The 21,215-nt window shown below is 41.5% G+C and overlaps 1 protein-coding gene across 1 annotated transcript in view; it reads right to left on the bottom strand.

Moving 5' to 3' along the window:
- MICAL2 (microtubule associated monooxygenase, calponin and LIM domain containing 2) overlaps window positions 1–21,215 on the bottom strand; it is a 268,887-nt gene that overhangs the window by 23,362 nt on the left and 224,310 nt on the right. Inside the window, 2 exon segments of the mRNA XM_078148458.1 lie at window positions 12,309–12,402; window positions 14,231–14,323. Of these exon segments, the coding sequence (XP_078004584.1) occupies window positions 12,309–12,402; window positions 14,231–14,323 (187 nt within the window).

The raw sequence follows: 21,215 nt of genomic DNA, 5'->3' as shown, positions 1-21,215 counted from the left end.
GATCCCTTGAAATCTCATCATGTTTTGATTGATTCAGTTTTTGATACTTACACTTTCTCAACTCCTTAGTAGCCTCTCTCCTCTGACTGGATGGTTAGGGGAGGGTTGGGATGGGGCACTAAGCTCTTCCCAAAATCTTCCTTTATGGAAGGCTCTAAACTTTCCAAACTTTCCAGGTAACTCTCCATTAGCAACTCTGCTTGATTTGGACTCCATGGAACATCATGCCCTATGCTGGTTACTCTGCATCTCCCTTTGCTTTCAACTTTCTATGAGTAGTCTTCCTTCATTAGGTAGCAAGCTCCTTGAGAGCAGGGACTGTTTCTTTTTCCTATGTGTATCCCCCGTGCTTAGCACAATGCCTGATGCTTTATCAATGTTAATGGAATGGAAATGAATTGATTTGAAGATGGCCAGTTATTAAAATGATAGTTTAAATTCACAAATCCAATTCTACAACCACTACCACCATCTCAAAAAAGGAATACAGTAGAATATTATTTGCTGAATAATACCAAATATAAGGAATCCAGAGAAATGTGAAAAGATTTGAAGAACCGAGAGAGCTAGATCTGGTAGCTCAAAGGTTTAAACCCTTGATCCATGCTACTGGGGAGGTCGAGGTTGGTGGATCTATTGAACTCAGGATTTATGAGGTGCAGTAGAGGTGAAGCTGATTGGGTGTCTTCACTCAGTTTGGTACCAATATGGTGAGTCTTTGGGGGCGGAGGGCCAACAGGCTGCATGAGGAGAAGTGAACAGGCAGCAGCAGGTCAAAATCTAATAGTGGGAATGAGCCTGTGGTTGTCCCTGCTGTTAGACCAGGAGACCCCAGAGAGAGGGTGGGGGGAGAAGAGAGAAGGAAGGAAGGAAGGAAGGAAGGAAGGAAGGAAGGAAGGAAGGAAGGAAGGAAGGAAGGAAGGAAGGAAGGAAGGAAGAAGGAAGGAAGGAAGAAGGAAGAGAGAAAGGGGTAAAGGGGAGGGAGGGAGGAAGGAAGGAGAAAAAGAAAACAGAAAAGGAAAAAAAAGAGAATTGATGTAGAATCAAGAAAGTAGAACCAAGAAAAGTTTTACACACACACACACACCCCAATAATGTAAATGAGAGCAATACTAAAACTCAGCTGAGTTCAGATTAAATGACATGACCAATCTCAGTCCCAGAAGACAGACAGCAAAGTACACTTTGTACTCTTGGAAGAAAGATGGGGGACTATGGGTATGTATTGTTTCATAGAGTGTCAGATAATGTCACAAAGTCATTTTTGCTGAACTGCTTTTTTTTTGTCGAAAGGGAGGGTTAAGAGTTGGTAGAATACTGAAAAATAGCTATGGTATAAAAAACCTCAAAAGGCTAAGTTAACAGAATTTTTTAAAAAATAGCCAGTTATTAATTATATACAACTGATTATTTGACTAAATTCAACACATATTCTGTTTTCTTATTTTTTATGGATGTCTGTCATTTTTACATCATGTCCCTTTCTGAATATGTCCCACCTCCCTACCCCCAGTGAGCCTTTCCTTGTAACGAAGATTTAAAAAGAAATAGAAACAAAAGGCAAGTTAACAAAACTGGATAACCCATCAAATGTCTGATTGTAAATATGATCCTCCATACCCACAGTCTTCTACCTTTACAACAAAGGAAAGTCATTCATTATACATTTTCAAAATTGTTTCTATGCATGTGTGTTTGAAGATAAGCTTTTATGTATGTGCTGCTATGACTTTTGAGCTATCAGAAGTCACAGTGTATCATTATGCACGACAGTCAAACAACCAGTCGGCAAGAATTTATTCAGTACTTACTATGTTTCAGAAACTAGGCTAAGCACTGAGAATACAAGTAAAAGTGACAGGTCCCTGTCCTCAAGGTGCTTACATTCTAATGGAGAAGGCAATATATGTGAGGAAACTAAAGGCAGGGAGAAGGAGGAGAAGGGGAGAGGGAGGAAGGAAGGAACCCAGGCTGATGAAGGTGCATGTTGGAGAAATCCAGAGTGCAGCCTGATAAGAAGTAGAGATGGTTGACCTGGGCACCTTCCTTAAATGGAAATTCTGAGAGGAGTTGTGAGCAATCAGAGTGAGGGGCCAAAGCGGGTGGGGGTGGGGTGGAGGGCACATCTCAGGTGGGAATCGACAACAGCCAAGATTTACCAGCTCTTTCGACTACAATATTATTGTGGAGATTGTTGTTATCACTGTAATGTAATTGTGGAGCTCAGGGAGTCTTATCCCTAGCTCACCTACAACACAGACATTCCAGATAGATTTATGTGAAACTGTAGGTGTAGGGCCATTAAAAACTCATTTGTGCTTTCAGTAGTAGAAATGCAACATGGTTTATTAAATATTCCCTTTCTCTATATTAATATGCCCAGATATCAATGGGAATAGAAAAGCATTCTTTTACTCCCCACCCAGCCCCAAATACAGAGAATAACATAAATCAAGTTGTGAAAATGCAATTATAGGCTGACATGCCATTTGCCTACAGGGATTTGGCCCAGCTCCCCGCTCTGTACTCAACATTTGCCTGGCTAAAGCCTTAAGACAAAATTAAAAACATGATAGCGGCAAGAGACATTTTGAAAGATTTTTATAGATGTTGATATAAAATATCAGAACGTAATGTTATAGTCACCATGGGACACAAGGTCTGACCTTTCACACTCTGAGAGAGCTCCCAGGTATAGTACATCACTGAATCAAAAGTTTATTCTAATATAGCACTTAAATAAAGCTTGTGGCAATCTAACAGAACTTTCTTTAAGGTTTTCTCACTCAAATGTCCTTTTCCCAAGCATGGGAATGGTCCTACAGAGTCGGCAGAGACCTCTGACTTGTCTTAGCTAAAAAGTCTGTAAGTTGCTCACGAAGTTCATAGGATGATAGAATTGGAATTGGAAGGGACTTTAGCAATCATCTAGGCCCCAGTTTTGAATATTACAGGTGAAGGATGATAGAGGCCAAGTGCGTTGCCCAGGGTCACATAAGTGTTTGCAGCAAGATTTGAACTGAGGTCTTTTATTTTAAGTCGAATCTTCTATCCACAATGCCACCTAGCTATCAGGGTAATTACTCACATTCTGTAGCTGCCCCTCCCCTCAGCTGCACAAAGCAAGAGATTCTGGGTAACAGGGTTTAGTGTGGAAGTAAAATGACAATGCCTAGTCATCTGGTTCCACGAGGAGGCCAGAGGTCCCTACCAATGACCAGTCAGTCAAGTGTATCTCTATGCCCCAGGATGAGTTGAGACTAAAAGTTCACTCCAGAATTCCTCCAGAGATTTTGCTGCCTCTTCCTATATTTAGCCAATAATGGAGCCAGTAACTCCTTTGCCTCCTCAAAGGGAAATGACAACAGGAGATTTGGAATCAAACTATACAGTCGTAGAACTCTTGAGTCAAAGTAGCTCCTTCATTCTGTAGGTGATTCCCCAGGTTTAGAAGAACAGTGGTCTCGGAGCTGCTCACTAGATGTTTTATTGTTTTATTATGCACTGTTCTTGTTACTGAATATTGACTTTATCAATTCTATACTAAGATGAAAAATCAAACATACACCACATTCAAGCCTGTTTGTCTGCTTTGGTGGAGAAACAAATCCATTAAGCCAAGGTCATAGGGCCAGTGCTCACTAAAATCCAACATATTCTAGGGAAGCAAAGTTTCACCAGACCTAATTTTGACTGGCTAGTTCTACCAATCCACACATCCTTTGAGAATGACTTCAATCTGCCTCCTTGAGGGATGACTTTCCCATAATCCTAGAAAGCATAGCACTGATATAGCATTTCTGCCCAGTGGGACACATGAAAACCACTATGGTAGGCGTGGGGCTCCCCAGTGAACATGAGTCAGTACCCTTTGGTGGTTCAGTGACATTACACATTACACTTTGACCAGCTTGAGAGTAGCAGGACTGTCCCCTTCTTCAGCCTGTACACTCAAACAGATCTGTGACCTCACTGATTTGGAAGTATTCTCTGGCCCTGCAGCTCACAAGCCTTCAATGTTTGCCCACCCATCCTGTGTGACTACTGTCTGTGTCCTCTGCCACAGAGGGTCCAAATGACATGCCGCAGGCCTTCCTCTATTTTCCCTGACATCACAAAGCAGCCTGTACATCAGGTCTCTCTTAACACAGCCTAAAATCTTGAGCTTTTCTTAGTTGCTATAGCATACTGTTGGCTTAATATTGGGTCAGTAGCTAGCTCTAATTCCTGGAGCTCTTTTACACATACTACTATCTAACAACTTCCCCATTCTATACTTATGTAGTTGACTTTTTTGAACCCAATAATAACATGCAGATCTTTAAGATTTGCAAAGAGTTTTACAAATATTATCCCATTTAATCCTCACAACAAGCCCTGTGAGGTGGGGAGCTATTCATATTTTACAGAAAAGGAAATTGAGGTAGCTAGAAGCTAAGATACTTGCCCAGGACCACAGAGCTTGTATGTGTCTGAGGCAGAATTTGATCTCAGGTCTTCCTGACTCTAAGGCCAGTGCTCTATGCATTGAGCCACCCAGCTGCCTAACATGTTTCAAACTTAACAAACATGAAATGAGATAGGAAATTACACACACACACACACACACACACACACACACACACACACACATTTATACTGAAATTGTAGGTGGACTTGAATCACAAATCAATGGGATAGTTCATTGTTTATGTTAAAATAATTCGATATCTCTTTCCTGAAATGTCTTCCTCTCTTTCTTCCATCTATTCAAATCCTTTAAGGCATAGTTCTTACTTCTCACTTCTTTCATGAAGCCTTCCCTGACTTCTCTAGCCTTCTCTCTCTCCCTCTCTCCCTCTCTCCCTCTCCCTCTCTCTCTTCTCTCCCTCTCTCCCTCCCTCCCTTCCTCCCTCTCTCTCCTCTCTCTCTCTCTCTCTCTCTCTCTCTCTCTCTCTCTCTCTCTCTCTCTCTCTCTCTCTCTCTCTCTCTCTCCTTTCAACTCCTACAGCACCAAAATTGTAAGCCCCCTGAAGGTAGTGATCACATTCCCATAGTACCTAGCAGAGACATGACAGGCAATCAAGAAATACTTATTCCTGATTTTGAACTAGAAGGGATCTTTGAGTCTATCCAGTTCAATCTTTTCATTTTATAGATGACGAATGAGGTCTGAAGACATGAAGAGACTTGCTCAAGGTCAGCTAGGTAGTAACCATTCAATAAATGAACAGGCATTTTTAGGTGCCTACTATGTGCCTGGCACTGTGCTAGTGAGTGCAGCCTGACCCAGATTAAAATGTAACTGGGAAACACTTAACAAAATAAATCAAATACAATAGAATATATATAATGTTCTTGTGTGGTTTTCTAAGTCAACATGTGGCTTTTGGGGGAGCCTTATATATGGCTTAGTGGCCCTCTCTTTTTATTTGCATTTGACATCACTACAATTAAGCAGGGATATATTTATATATACATACATACACATACATACCTACACATACACACAAAGATATATACGTACATACACACATACATATACAAATACATATACACCTACCTACATACACTTATATACACATACATATACTTAGAGATCTATAATCATACTAATATATTGACATCTATATTCATATGCATCTATGTAAGATTACTATATTTATTTATACTTTTAAAGACTCTGAAACAGCAGTTCATAGTTTCATAGACAGCCCTCTTTTCTGTTCTTTGTATATTGAAATTTTCATGCCTGCTGATAGTTAAGTTCATAATAAAAATACAAGGAAATGAGGATCACAGAATCACTGAACCTTGGGGTTGGAAGGGACTGCAGCAATCTCTTGATTCAACAACACCCCCCCCAAAGCTCAGGTAGCCCTGCTGTAGCCCCCCTGACAGAACACTAGCCCTTAGCCCCAATGTCTTTTCACTTGTCGAGGGTCACATAGCTATACAAAGTGTCTGAGGCCAGATTTGAACTCAGTGCCTTTCTGTATGAATGAATGAATGAACTAATGAATAAGTGACAAATATTCATCCAGGCTCTTCCTTAAACATTTCCCTATGACCAGGAACTCTCAATTTTGATCAACCCTTCTGTTTCTTACACAGCTTGAATTGTTAGAAAGTTCTTCCTTGTAATAAATTGAAATCTGTCTCCCTGTTCACTTCCACCCATTGCTCTGGGTTGTGCTATCTGGGCCCAAGAGGAACAAGTCTAGTGCCTCTTCCATATGGCAGCATTTAAATTATTTGTAAACTGTTCTCATGTCCCTCCTAAGTCTTCAATCTTGCAGGCTAGACATCTTCAGTGCATTCACCTGCTCTTCATATGACTTGGATTCTAGCCCCTTTATCATCTCGGTTGACCTTGTCTAAATATACTTCAATTTGTCAGTATCTCACTTAAAAATATGGCATCCAGAAATAAACAAGATTCTGTAGATGGGGTCTAACTGGGCCAAGGAAAGTAGGGCCAACCGCTTCGCTAGATTTAATTCCACATTCATTAAGCAACTACTAAAAAGTAGCCAGAGATCTGAGCCTGGGGTCAGAAAGACCTGAGCTCAAATCTGGTGGAAGAGGGTAAGTGACTTATTTATGTCTGAGGCTGGCTTTGAACTTGGGTCCTCACTCCAGATTCAGAGCAGCTGCCTCCATAAGTATCAGTAAAGGCAACTGGAGGAGGTTTAGGAGATGGTTGGAGGCAGACACCTCCATACAAGAATGCTTTGTCTATTTCCTTTTCACTTTCTTCTGTGTATGATAAACTCCACGATCTTAGCATTGGTGAGACTGAATTTTGTGAATGAGATGGGACAGCAATTGAGAGAAGGAAATCAATATAAGGTGGGAGTTCGTGAGTTAGGTACAGATAGCAGTATTCATGTTTTAATATTTTAGAGCAATATTCCATTTCATCCCTTATATTAATTTCAGACCCATCTAGAGAAGGTTAATCCAAATTACTTCAGGTGTGGGGCTGGCTTTGGGGAAAAGCAGCCCATGTGTTTAAAGTCTGAGCACCCTCTGGTGGCCATCAGGGATGCTGTGCCCACTTAGTCAGTCAACAAACATTTTATTAAGTGTTTACTATACTCCAGATAAATGCTGTTGGTATTCAGTCAAGTCTGACCCTTCATGAACCCATTTGGGTTTTTCTTGGCAAAGATACTGGAGTGGTTTGCCATTTCCTTTTCCAGCCCATTTTACACATGAGGAAACTGAGGCAAACAGTTAAGTGAATTGCCAAGAGTCACATAGCTAATAAGTATCCGAGGCTGGATTTGAACTCAGGTTTTCCTGACGTTAGGCCCCACCCTCTTTCCACTGCACTACCTAGAGATACAAAAAGAAAGTCAAAACACAGTCCCTGCTCTCACTGCTTCGTAGAGTAGTAGCTCAGTTCCTGTGAGCATACCACTTAGTTGATAATTCAAGTAGAGCACCACCAGGTGGACCACTCAGACATTGCACTCCCTTGCTGGATAAATAATACATTGCCAGTGTTGTAGTCTCTAGGCTAAAGGAAGGCAGTACCTAATGTAGACACACTAAGTGCCTTAAGTGAGAAGTCCAGTGTTGTAAGTGTCACAAATATTATTATTATTATAATTATTATAGTAATAATAATAAATAACTAAGCCATTTGCCATGAAAAGCCAGAATTAAATAAATAAATAATGGCCACCCCATGGCAAGACTGCTTCCGGGAGGTCAGGCTAGGGGAAAGAATATACATGGCATCCCACTTCTGGGCAGAATCCTTGCATGAACTCACAATTCATCTTAGTGTTACCTGGGGACCCCTAATCTAAAGCCCTGATTCTAAACCCACCCTAAGCACTCTAGGGAAAAAAAACCCACCCATGCTTTGCTAAAAAGCTCCCTGCAGCTGTGTCTGGGGTGGGCTCTGAGGGTTTTTTTGCTTCCCTTGACAAAGAAGGAGAAAATCATTCCTGGGACTGCGAGATGATTTCTGACAGTTAGAAAAGAGAAAGCCGGAATTGTTGTCGCTACAATTAGGAGATCATCAAAGCCTCATTTTGCTCCTCAGCATTTTGTTTTGAGCCCACGCGGGGCCCTTTCCAATTCAGTGCCAGCGGCTGATGAATAACTCCCACGAACAAAGGGTCTTTTCAGGCCCAGCGCCCATCATTATTAGAGGCCAGTTGCATAACTGTCACTGAGGACTAGTGTTCGAAGGTCTAGCTCTAAATTCGGTTATTCACAGCCTTCCCAGCTCAATATTATTGCTTAACTGTGATCATTTTCTAATTATCCTAATAATACCTATTAAATAATACCTATTAAATCACTTGAACTGGATAAGCACAGGCAGCCTCAAATACAACTTAACCTAATAAGCATCGGTCATTCATTAAGCAACAGGGTACCTTTTTGTCAGGGTTTGAATAGAATATGAAACCACAGAAGAGCATTGTTATGTCCCAAATGTTATTATAAGTTAGAGTGTATTAATTCTCATGCCTGGTTTGCAACCTTGCATTCGGGTTGCTTGGGAGCTGTGGCCATCTCACCCTTTGGTTCAGCTGCATCTCCGCCTCCACCCAGACCGATTCCCACAGAAAGGGCCCATAAACTTAACAGAAGGAATTAAATTACTAAGGATGTAAAGGGAATGAGCTGAATCAATCTTGCAGCTGATGAGATTCAGGCAGAGCATGGAGGCAGCTGTCAGACCACAGCTGCAAAACAGATTGGGTGTTCTTCTTTCCCTTTACCCTACTCGACACTCCCTTCTGCTACACAGGGAGCCTGGGGAGGAGAGACTTTTCAAAGTCAGGTTTCTATCATTAAAATTCAATGCTGTATAGGCTACTGATCTTTCTCAAATGGGCAGCAATTAAGATGCTGCTTTAACGAGAGTAGATGTGGAATGAAGTCTAGTTTACATGCCTTCTCCATGGTCTCTGCTCTGTAAAAATGGGTTTCCTTGCCATTTTGAGTACGGTAAGTTTCCAGCTGCCATTACCGGGGATTTCTTGTTCGTTGGATGCTAGATTTAGAGAAATGGAAGGGCCCTCAGGGGTCATCTAGGCCAACCAACCCCCTCATTTTATGGGGGAGTAAACAGGGGTTCAGAATGACTTGCCTAGTAAGAATAATAATAATAATGGCTAGCATTTATATAGTGCTTTAAGGTTTGCAAAAATGCTTTACAAGTATCTCATTATTATAATACTATAATTATCCCCATTTTACAGATAAGGAAATCGAGGTAGACAGAGGGTTAGTGACATGCCCTAGGTCACATAGCTAAGAAGTATCTGAGGCAGGATTTGAACCCAAGTCTTCCTGACTCCAAGTCCAATACTCTATCCATTGGCCCACCCACCTAGCTGCAGAGTCACACAGGCAGAAAGTAGAGAGCTAGGATTTGAATCCAGGTTCTTGAACTCCAAATCCAGGACACTTTCTACTGTACCACCTAGGCACAGAAACTTGGGAGATTAAGGGCACAGGCTTTAACTCGAATGGACAGAGAATTACAAAATCATCCGGTATCCAAAGCCCTTTATGACCTCCCCCCACAAACCACAAAAACACAACTTTCCAGCCTCCTTACACCTTACAACCCCACCCCAGCCACCCCAGTGCCTCACATACTCTTCCATCCATTGACACTGGCCTCCTGGGTGTTCCTTGAACAAGACCCTCCATTGCTTAGCTCCCAGCATTTTCTTTGGCTGTCCCCCAGTGCTTGCAATGCTCTCCCTCCTCATCTCCATCTCTTGACTTCCCTGGCTTCCTTCAAGTCGCAAGTAACATCCCATATTCTACAGGAAGCCTTTCCCAGCTCATAATGCAAGCACCTCCCGTCTCTTAATTATTTACAGCATGTACTGAGCATAGCTTGTATGTACATGCTTGTCTGATCATTGTTTCCTACTTTAGATTGTAAGCTTCTTGAGGGCAGGGACTGTTTTGTCTTTCTTTGTATTCCCATCACTAAGCAGGGGACCCATAGTATGCACTTAATAAGGGTGACTGACTGACTGACATTGACCGTTACTTACTAGAGCAGAACATGATCAAGAGACGTAAATTCATTTTGTGAACACTCATTTCTGACGGATGGCTCTGGGCCGTTGGAAGAGAAATCCATTAAATATTTATCAGCACTCATATTTTAAACTTTAAAATAATTTAAATAATAATACTAATAATGATATCTTGCTTTAGAGTTAGGAAACATTTAATGGTCATTACTCTCACGGGATGTTCACAACCATCCTGTGAAGGAGACAGAGCAGGGACTATTCTCTACATTTTATAGATGAGCAAACTGACTTGCCCAAAATCACACAACTACTAAATGGTAGAAAAATGAGATGTGAATCCAGGCCTTCTGACTCCAAAGTCAAGGCTCTTTCCAATGAACCCCACAGCCTGCCCCTATTCTAGTCAATTCAATACACTCCCCAATTTTTTGTTAAGTATTTACTATGTGGAAAACCTTTTGCCACATTGTGAGGTAGAGGCAATCCTAGGTTCTCAAAGGCTAGACTAGTGTGGGAAGAAGGGCCTGGCACCTCTTAACAAGCTAGAAGGGCTTTAAAGAGGAGTCCTGTAACAAACTGGGGGTCTGTTGTCTCAAGACCTGACCAGCTAACTGATTGTAGACAGCTTTATCACTCATGACCAACAAATAATACTAATCATTCTTTTTTTGCCACAGCATTTCATGAAACTTGTCTTCGAGGACACTGAGGAGGTGCTATTTGCATTATTGAAAGGAGGGACCATGCAGAGAATAATAACTTACCCAAGGGTACCCAGGCAGTAAGTGTCAGAGCTCAGGTCCATTGACTCCTTGACTAGTTAATCAGTCAATAAATTTATGAAGTGCCTACTGTGTGCTTGACTCTTCTTTGGAACAATACAAGTATGGACATATAGGTTGACAATTTCATTCTCATTACAACCTTGTGAGCCATGAGGGAATCAATACTGTCATTTTACAGCCTAGCCTGTAGTTCAAGAAAAGTACTAGATGGAATCAGAGGAGAGATCTTGACAATCTAGTCTAACTCCATCATTTTGCTCATGAGTAAACTGAGGCCCAGACTGGGGCGGTGACTTGCCTAAGTGACTTGCACAGCCAGAAAATAGAAAGCCCGTGTACTTTCCACTACAATTGTCTCTATGCAAACTCCCTCCTTAGTTCTAGTTCTGATCTTTGGATCCAGGTAGAACAAATATATCCTTCTTTCCTTCCTTCCTCCCTCCTTCCCTCCCCTCTCTCCCTCTTTCCTTTCTTCCTTTTTCCTTCCTTTCTTCTTCCTTTTCCTTCCCTCCCTTCTTCTTTCCTCCCTTCTTTTCCCCTCCCTCCCTTCTTCCTTCCTTCTCCTTCCCTCCCTCTCTTCATTCCTCCCTCCCTTTCTCTCTCCCTTCCTTCTTCCTCCTTTCCTTCCTCCCTTCCTCCTTTCTTCCTTTCTTCTTTTCTCCCTTTCTTCTTCCTTCTCCTTCCCTCCCTTCTTCTTTCCTCTCTTCTTTTCCCCTCCCTCCCTTCTTCATTCCTTCTCCTTCCTTCCCTCTCTTCCTTCCTTCATTCCTCCCTCCCTTTCTCCCTGCCTGCCTTTTTCCCTCCCTCCCTGCCTTCCTTCCTCCCTCCCTTTCTCCCTCCCTTCCTTCCTCACTCCCTCCCTCCTTCCTTCCTTCCTTTCTTCCTTCCTTCCTTCCTTCCTTCCCTTCCTTCCTTCCTTCCTTCTACCCTCCCTCCCTCCCTTTCTATTGCTTTGGAGCAGATGTATCTGTGGTAAATATTGTCATGCAGGTCCATGCACCCACATATTCACTAGCTCAGAGACATGCGGACAGATGGGTTGGGGGGAAGGAGGGTGGGGAGGCTCGGTGCATGAACCCTCATCTGCATGGTATTTTCAGAATTACTAGGATGCTGGAGTCCCAGCTCTTGCCCACAGCCCCAGTCCAACGTGGCTGTGCCTCTCTGTGTCTTAAGGCCTGTATGTTCTTTGCCTTAATCATCCCCTAATCTCATTACCGATAGCCTTGCAGAGAGCTTCCCCATCAGCTAGCTGAGTACTGGCCCTCACTGCCCCAGCGTTAACTCGGTTAGGGGGCCGAGGCGCAGGCCCATTCGGCCGGCAATCTGAAGTTAGTCTCGCTGACAATTGGATTGTGAAACTCTGAAGCAGTTTTAGCTTTGACCACAAATATTCCTGTTGACAGATCCACAGAGAGACCTCATCGCTTCGTGTCTAGCTGCCAGTGGACAGCCGCGCCAAGCCACGTGGAGGTCAGGCTGCCCTCATGTAATTTGTCAAACCAAATCGGCCTACCTGACTCTCCTCTCAGCGCTTTCTCCAGCTCAACACCCTGGATCTCCGAGGCTCTTTGGCGCTCTTCCACCTCTTCTAACTGACGCTGGATAGCCTGCAAAATGGTGTACACAAATGAACTTGTCAACACACACACACACACACACACACACACACACACACACACACACACAGAGTTATGAGGTGAGGCATGTAGGGAACTAATTGGAACTGACTTTCTTTGGGTGTGAGAGGGGACCACAACAGAGTAGGCCAAGTACTCATCGACTGCCTCAGGAGGTAGTGAGTTCCCTATCAATGGAGGTTAGAGGGTCATATGATCAGAGATCTAGATAGGACCTCAGATGCCATCTAGCACCACCCCCTCCTTTTACAGATGAAGAAACTGAGGGCCAAGGAGGTTAAGTCACTTGACAAGGTCACACAGATTGTAAGCAGCAGAGGCAGGATTTGAACCCAGGTCCTCTGACTTCAGAGCTAGAGCTTTCTTAACTGTACTACAGAAGTATCAGACACCTAACCTTTCTGCCAATAACCTTCCCAAATACAGCCCAACCAATTAAAATGTAATTGGGAAATTCTTAACAAAATAAAGAAAAATACAATTAAGCATAGATATCATGTTTGAAAACTAAGTCAATACACAGCCACAGGGATCCTTACATACAGATTAGTGGCCACATTTCTATTTCAGTTAGTTGTACTACAGAGTTAAGCACAGCCTGGATGACCCCTAAATATTTCTCTTTTTCACAGAATCTGAGACTCTAAGAAGTCACCCTGCCCCACCATGAATTCCCTCTACAAGAAGCCTGACTAGGGGTGCCAACCCTTTGCTTGGACTGAGAGGAGACTTCCTACCACCCAAGGCAGCCCATTCCACTATCTAAAAGTTCTCATTATTTGGAAATTCTTCCCCAAAGGATCATGGGACTTAGAATTTGGAGAGATCTTGGCAATACAGTCTAACTCCTTCATTTTGCATTTTGTGGAAACTGAGGCCCAGGTTAGGGAAATGACTTCCCCAAGGTCACACAGCTAGCAACTAGAAACCCTCTGTATTTTCTACTACAATTGTCTCTATGCAAGTCTCCCTTCTTAGTCCCAGTTCTGTTCCTTGGATCCAAGCAGAACAAGTTCCTTCCTTCTTCTCTTATTCCCTCTCTCTCTTCCTTCTTTCCTCCCTTCCTCCCTCCATCCCTTTTTTCCTTTCTTCTTTCCTTCCTCACTCCATTCCTTCCTCCTCCCTCCCTCCCTTCCTTCCCTCTCTCTTTTCTTCCTTCTCCCTCCCTCCTTCCTTTCCTTCCTTCTTCCCTCCCTCCCTCCCTCCTTTCCTCCCTTCCTTCCTTCTTTCTCTTCTTCCTTCCTTCTTCCCTCCCTCCTTTCCTTCCTTCCTTGCTCCCTCCCTCCTCTTCCTCCCTTCCTTCCTCCCTTCCTACTTTTCTCCCTTTCTTCTCTCTCTTCTTCCTCCCTCCCTCCTTTCTTTCCTTCCTTTCTTGCTCCTCCCTCTTTCTTCCTTCCTTCTTCTCTTCCCTCCTTCCTTCTCTCTCCTCTTCCTTTCTTCCTCCTTAAATATATGTAAGAATATACACATATACATACATACATATATACCCCTTCAGATATTTAATGATCATTATCATGCCCTTCCTACCCAATCCAACTCCCCCACTAAGTTTTCTCTTTTCAGACTGAACATCCTCATTTCTTTCAGCAGATCCCCATATGGCCCGGCTTTAGAATCCTCCTCATTCTCCTTGGAGGGCCTTCGTTCACACAGTTAGAATTTAACCCTCCCATCCTTTCACATAGCAATGATGATGATCTGCCTGCCCACTCCCACCTCATAACTATTACCTCATCACCAGTGAGTCCACACGGCACTCGTGACCAAAACCACAAGAAGCCAACCATCCCTTTACCTGGGCCTTGTAAAGCCTTTTGAATTCCTCTTGCTTAGCCAGCAGTTTGGAGGCCTTCTCCATCTTCCTTATTCTTTTAAGTTTTCGTCTTTCCTACATGGGCCAAGGAAGAAGACAAAAGGTGAAGGGCAGCAATAAATGGATAGGAACTTGACAGAAGAATGCTCCAACCTCTTTCCACTGCTCCGTTCTTGCCCCAACTTACCCGTTTTGCCCACTTCTCAACCAACAGGACCTTTCAGAAGCTTTAGGAGAAGCTAATAAGACAATACTTATGATGCCTACAATCGTGTAAATAAAAAGCATACCATGACACAGTCATGCCGAGTAAATGTTGTGTCTGTTCATGGCTCCGTAGAAAGGATGCTGAACAGACTGCTATCTTTTCCTTGGAAAAAGTGGTGGGCTTAGTGCCAAATGTTGTATACACCCTTAGAGGCCTTTGTCTAGTTGTTTTTCTTTGTTATAAGGGAAGGTGCATTGGATGGGGGTGTTGGGTGGGTCAAGCTAGAAGTGTCTCTGATATAAAAAACAAAAACCCCCCAAAACCCCCCGTCATTGCAAATAAAATTTTGGTTCCAAAGCTTTGGAGAAAACTTTCTGGGGGACCAAATGGGTTGAATTGAGAAAAGAAAACAATTAGACCAGTATGCTCCATGGGAGCATATCCATATCCTCTGTGGAAGGCAGTATGGGTTATCGCATAGAGAGATAGCTTTGAGGCCAAGGAGTCCTGAGTTCAAATCCTTCCTCTAACACATGTTGGCTACATCATCCTGGACAAGTTATTTTACCTGTCAGTTCTCCAGGTGACCCTCTAAGACTAGACATTTCAGAGAAGGTGCTAGGAGAGGGAGTTCCTCCCTAGGAGCTCTTCAGATGAAGGAAGTCAGAGGTCTAATCTCTAACTCCATATGCAAGCTATTTTTGCACCAGGAATTATGAAGGACACTGAAGATCATAGGTTTGTAGATTGTGAGCTGGAAGGGGCCTTAGGGTCATCTAGTCCAAGTCCTTGAACAAGTCACTTACATTCTCTGTGCCTCAGTTTCCTCATCTATACAATGAGGGGGTTTGGCTCAATGGCCTTTTAAGCCCTAAATATATGACCCTATGATTCTCTTATTTTACAGATAAACAGATTGTAGGCCTAGGAAGGTTAAATGACTCACTCAAGGTCATACAAGTAGTAAGTGGCAGTAGGATTTGAAACCAAGTCTTCTGACACCATAACTGGTGTTCTTACCACTGTACCAGGATCTTGGTTCAGAACTTACTCTGGACTCTTACTAGCTATGGAACTCTGAGCAAATTATTTATTTATTTTTGTTTATTTATTAATAAATTAGTTAAATGATAATATTATTTATGTAGGGCAGCTAGGTGGTATAGTGGATAGGGCACTGGGCCAAGGGATAATATAAAATATATAATGTGAAAATATAATAAAAATAAATAAATCATTTCATTGTTATGAGGTTCATTGAGTCTCCATTACCTCTTGTATAAAATGGAGATAACAATAACTCTAGAACTTACTTTCCAAGACTGTTGTGAGGATGCAAAAAGATGATTTTTTAAAAGCATTTTCCAAACCTTAAAGTGGACTAAAAATATCAGTTGTTAACAGTGGTGGTGGCACCTGCAGGCCCTTACACACCAATACCTTGTGGTAACCAGGTTATACTTCTCACCTTCTTAGGTTATGGTTACCCATGAGGATCTTGGGAAGCGGGGAAATTATCTATCACGCCAAAACATTTTTGAGCCAGAATTCTCTCTAGCCTAGTATGACATGGGGAAATAGCTTGAATAATAGCTGGCATTTCTATAGAGTCTACTTACATACCAGGCACTGTGCAAAGAGCTTTACAAACATTCTCTTGTTAGATGCTCATAACAACCCAGGCAGGTAGGTGCTATTATGATCCCCATTTTACAGCTGAGGAAACTGAGGCAAATAGAGTGACTTGCCCAGGGTCACAGAGGTAGTAAGTAGCTGGGGCTGGATTTGAAGTGACGCCTTCCTGTCTCCCAACTAAACTCACTTTCCTTTTTTGCGCCTCAGTTTTCTCATCCACAAGATGAAAGGAATAAAATAGGTCCTTTAAGGCTCCTAGGTGGCTTCCAACTCTAAACCTCACGAGTCTCCATAATTGTTTTCATTGTTCCCTTCACTTTGAGTGTGGGGACAGAATTCCTGCCAAAGGAATGTGAGCATATTTTTGGTTCAAAGAATAGAATCATCATATACTGGGGCTGTATTTGTATTCAGGTCCTCCTGACTCCAGGGCTGGTGCTCTATCCATTGTGCCACCTAGCTGCCCAACACTTGTAACTCTTGAGAACTGTATTGTTATCATACCATTTAAAAGGGGTATACATAGACAGAGGGGGTGGGTATAAGTTGACTTTGATATAATGATAAAAAGTCTAGTTAAGTGGATTAAGTGGATCTAATTAAGGGATTGTACTGGAAGAAAAGGAAAGGAGGAGGCAAACAAGGGTAAATTACATTACAGGAAAAGGCACAAAAACCTATTACAGTAGAGGGAAAGAAGCGAGGGAGAAGAGCATTGTTTGAACCTTACTCTCATCAGATTTGGTTCAAAGAGGGAATAACATAATCAGTTAGGTATAGAAATCTAACTTACCCTATAGGAAGTAGAAGGGGAAAGGGAAAAGAAAAGGTAGGGGGATAATAGAGGGGAGAGTGGACTGAGGGAGGTGGTGGTCAAAAGCAAAACACTAGCAAGGAGGGAAAGGGAGAAAGGAAAAAGAAAAGCATAAAGTGGGGCAGAGGGGGAAATAGGATAGAGAGAAAGACACATAGTAATCATAACTGTGAAAGCGAATGGGATGAACTCTCCCATAAAATGGAAGCAGATAGCAGAGGGGATTAAAAACCATAATCCTACAATATGTTGTTTATAAGAAACACATTTGAAGCAGAGGGATACACACAGAGTAAAGGTAAAAGGCTGGAGCATAATATATTATGCTTCAGCTGAAGTAAAAAAAAAGTAGGGGTAACAATCCTGATATCAGACAAAGCAAAAGCAAAAATAGATATAATTAAAAGAGATAAAGAAGGAAACTACATCCTGCTAAAAGGTACCATAGACAATGAAGTAATATCATTACTAAACATATATGCACCAAGTGGTATAGCATCCAAATTCCTAGGGGAGAAGTTAAGGGAGTTACAAGAAGAAATAGATAACAAAATTATACTAGTGGAGGACCTCAACCTCCCCCTCTCAGAATTAGACAAATCTAACCACAAAATAAACAAGAAAGGAGTTAAGGAGATGAATAGAATTTTAGAAAAGTTATATAGGGTTGACCTCTAGAGAAAATTGAATGGAGATAGAAAGGAATATAAAACTATCAGCATAATTGACCATATCAACAACAAAACTAACAGAAATCATAAGATTATCTCAATAGATACAGAAAAGGCTTTTGACAAAATACAACACCAGGGGCAGCTAGGTGGCGCAGTGGATAGAGCACCGGCCGTGAAGTCAGGAGGACCTAAGTTCAAATTCAGCCTCAGACCAAACACTTGACACTTATTAGCTGTGTGACCCTGGGCAAGTCACTTAACCCCAATTGCCTAAAAAAAAGAAAAGAAAGAAAGACAAAATACATAACTACAGAGCATAGGAATAAATGGAGTATTCCTTAAAATGATAGGTAGCATCTATCTAAAACCATCAGCAAGCCTTATATGTAATGGGGATAAGCTAGAAACATTTCTAATAAGATATAATCTATATATATATATATATATATATAGATATATATAGATATAGATATAGATATATATAATTAAATTATATATATATATAAAATTAAATATATATCTTATTATATACTCTCTCTCTCTCTATATATATATATACATATATATATGAGTATATGAGTATACATATATATATATATATTTGGCTAGGCAATAGGGTTAAGTGACTTGCCCAGGGTCACATAGCTAGTGAGTGTCAAGTGTCTGAGACCAGATTTGAACTTTGGTCTTCTTGAATCCAGGGCGGGTTCTCTATCCATTGCACCATCTAGCTGCCCCTTCCAATAAGATCTTGGCTGAAACAAGGATGTCCATTACCACCACTGTTATTCAATATTGTACTAGAAATGTTAGCGTTAGCAATAAGAGAAGAAAAAGACATTGAGGGAGTTAGAATAGGCAAGAAAGAAACAAAGCTATCACTCTTTACAGATGATATGATATTACAATTAGAGAATCTTAGAGAATCAAGTAAAAGATTACTTGAAATAATACAAATTTAGAAAGTTGTAGGACATAAAATAAACCCACATAATTAATCGGCATTTCTATATATTACTAGCAAAGCCCAACAGCAAGAGATAGAAAGAGAAATTCCATTTAAAGTTACAGGAGATGTAAAATATTTGGGAATCTACCTGCCAAAACAAACTCGGGAACTATATGAACACAATTACAAAACACTTTTCACACAAATAAAGTCAGATCTAAATAATTGGAAAAATATCAGTTGCTCATATGTAGGCCGAGCTAATAAAAATGACAACTCTACCTAAATTAATTTATTTATTCGGTGCCATACCAATCAAACTACCAAAAATTATTTTATAGAGCTAGAAAAAACAATAACAAAATTCATCTGGAAGTTCCAGAATATCAAGGGAACTAATGAAAAGAAATGCAAGAGAAGGTGGCCTAGCTGTACCAAATCTTATTATAAAGCAGCAATTATCAAAAGTAGAATTGAGCAAACCCACCACTACCTGCCCAACCCTAAATGGAAACAAAGTACACGTCCATTGATTGGGGACAGGCTGACCCAACTGAATTTCTGTGAACAGGATGGAACATTACTGTGTATTAGGGATTAATGACTATAAGGAATTTAGAGAAGCTTAAGAAGTGCTATATAAACTGATGCACAGTGAAGCAAGTAGAACCAGGAGAACAACACACACAGTGACTACAGTAACGTCAAAGAAAGCAGCATTGAAAGGCAGCCAAATGCTGATGAGTTAGAATGACCCATCTTGGCCCAGAGAACAGGTGACAAACCACCCCTGACTCCTTCTACTAGAGAGCTGCCAAAAAACATATGCAGACCGTAACCTGCACTCCTAGATGCAGCTGTAGTGTTGATTGACTTTAGTGGGCTTTTTTCTGTATTATAAGAAAGGGTTCAATGCAGGGAGTGGAGTGTGGTAGGTATAGATATTGACAAATTAAAATGATGGCCCACAAATAACAAGATTAAATTTAACAGAGATAAATAGAAAATCCTAGTCTTGAGCTCCAAAAATCAATTGCATGAGTATAGGATCATAGAGGCATAGCTAGTTCCTTTGGAAAAGATATGGGGTTTTTGGCCTGGGGTAGGATATACATACATCAGTATAGTGATACAGCAACCAAAAAGCTTCTATGATCTAGGTTTCCACGAAGAGAGGTACAGTGTTCAGAGGGGAAACTAGGTGGCACAGTGGATAGAGCGCCAGGCCTGGAGTCAGGATGACTCATCTTTGTGAGTTCAAATCTGTCCTCAGACACTGACTAGCCATGTGACCTTGGGTAAGTCACTTAGCCCTGATTAGCTCAGTTTCCTCATCTGTAAAATGAGCTGGAGAAGGAAATGTCAAACCACTCTAGTGTCTTTGCCAAGAAAACCCCAAGTAGTGTCACAAAGAGTCAGACATAACTGAAATGACTGAACAATAGGAAGTAATAGTCCTGCTATGCTCAGCTCTCTTCATCTTATTTGAAGTAGGAGTTCTGACTCCAAGCCTACTATTCTTTCTAATTTACCTTATAAACTTTGAAGTCATAATTCCTAAATGATGAAATATTTTCTCAAAACCAGTAGGTGGAACAATGGGTTGAATGCTGGAGTCAGGAAGACCTGAATTCAAATCTAGCTTCAAATACTTCCTAGCTATGTGATCCTAACTAGGTAAGTCATCTAACTTCTGTAGGACTCAGTTTCCTCAGCTGTAAAATGGAGATAATAATAGCACCTTCCTCTCAAGGTTGTCATGAGGATAAAATAAGATGATATTTGTAAAAAACTTCTTATAAACTTTAAAGTACTAAGCAAACACTGCATATTATTATATTAGAATCTCCCTTAGAATTTATAAAGATGAAAATCTTTTAAACTACATTTTTGGAAGCTTTCGTGAAATTGAAGGCAATCCTGGGGTGTTCTTTGCATTGTGTGAATTTCAAAGCACTACTTCCCTGTTGGACAGTTAATTGCTTTAAAGGAACTTAACATTCTTAACAGGAAGGGCTTCTCTCTATTTACCTGAAAGATGTAGAACAGGTAGGCCCCCTGACTGGGGATGAAAGGATGCTCAGAAACCACAGGCATTTTTATGGGAGGAGAGAGGGCAGTGTGGCTGAGAGCTGAGACAGAGCTCCCTCCTCATATCTCCCCCAGTTATTTCAAGGAAGAAGGGTCAGGATTTAGCACTGAAAGAGACCTCAATTATCATCTCATTTTATAGAGAAGGAAATTAGATCTAGAAAGGGAAAGGTATTTGCCCACACTTATCCAGGTAGTGAATAGCAAAGCCAGTTTTTTAAAAAGGGATTCTGATTCTAAATCCAATCCTCTTTCTAGACATAGCCCTATACCTGTTGAATTCCTTCTGTCCATTGGGTAGGGTAGAAGATTCAGAACCAGTTCAGGGTAGCTGGGATTTGTGCATGAACATAGATACTGTACTTATGAAGAAACCAATGGGCAAGCACGGGAAACATGTATTAGCAGCCTGAGGTCAGATGCCAGAAATTCTATTTCCAGGTAGTAAGTAGAGGCAATGGTTAAAGCCAGGCAGCCATAACAGTCTACTGGGGCCAGTGATTGGAAGAGGGACACTAACCAAGATGGCAGATTAGAGGCAATCCAGCTGAACTCGATCAACATTCCCCTCCAAACAACCTTAAAATAATGCCTCA

This window comes from Phascolarctos cinereus, unplaced genomic scaffold, assembly GCF_003287225.1.
Source record: "Phascolarctos cinereus isolate Bilbo 61053 unplaced genomic scaffold, phaCin_HiC Scaffold_9;HRSCAF=440, whole genome shotgun sequence".
Taxonomy (NCBI): domain Eukaryota; kingdom Metazoa; phylum Chordata; class Mammalia; order Diprotodontia; family Phascolarctidae; genus Phascolarctos; species Phascolarctos cinereus.
This window is presented reverse-complemented; position numbering and strand designations above follow the sequence as displayed.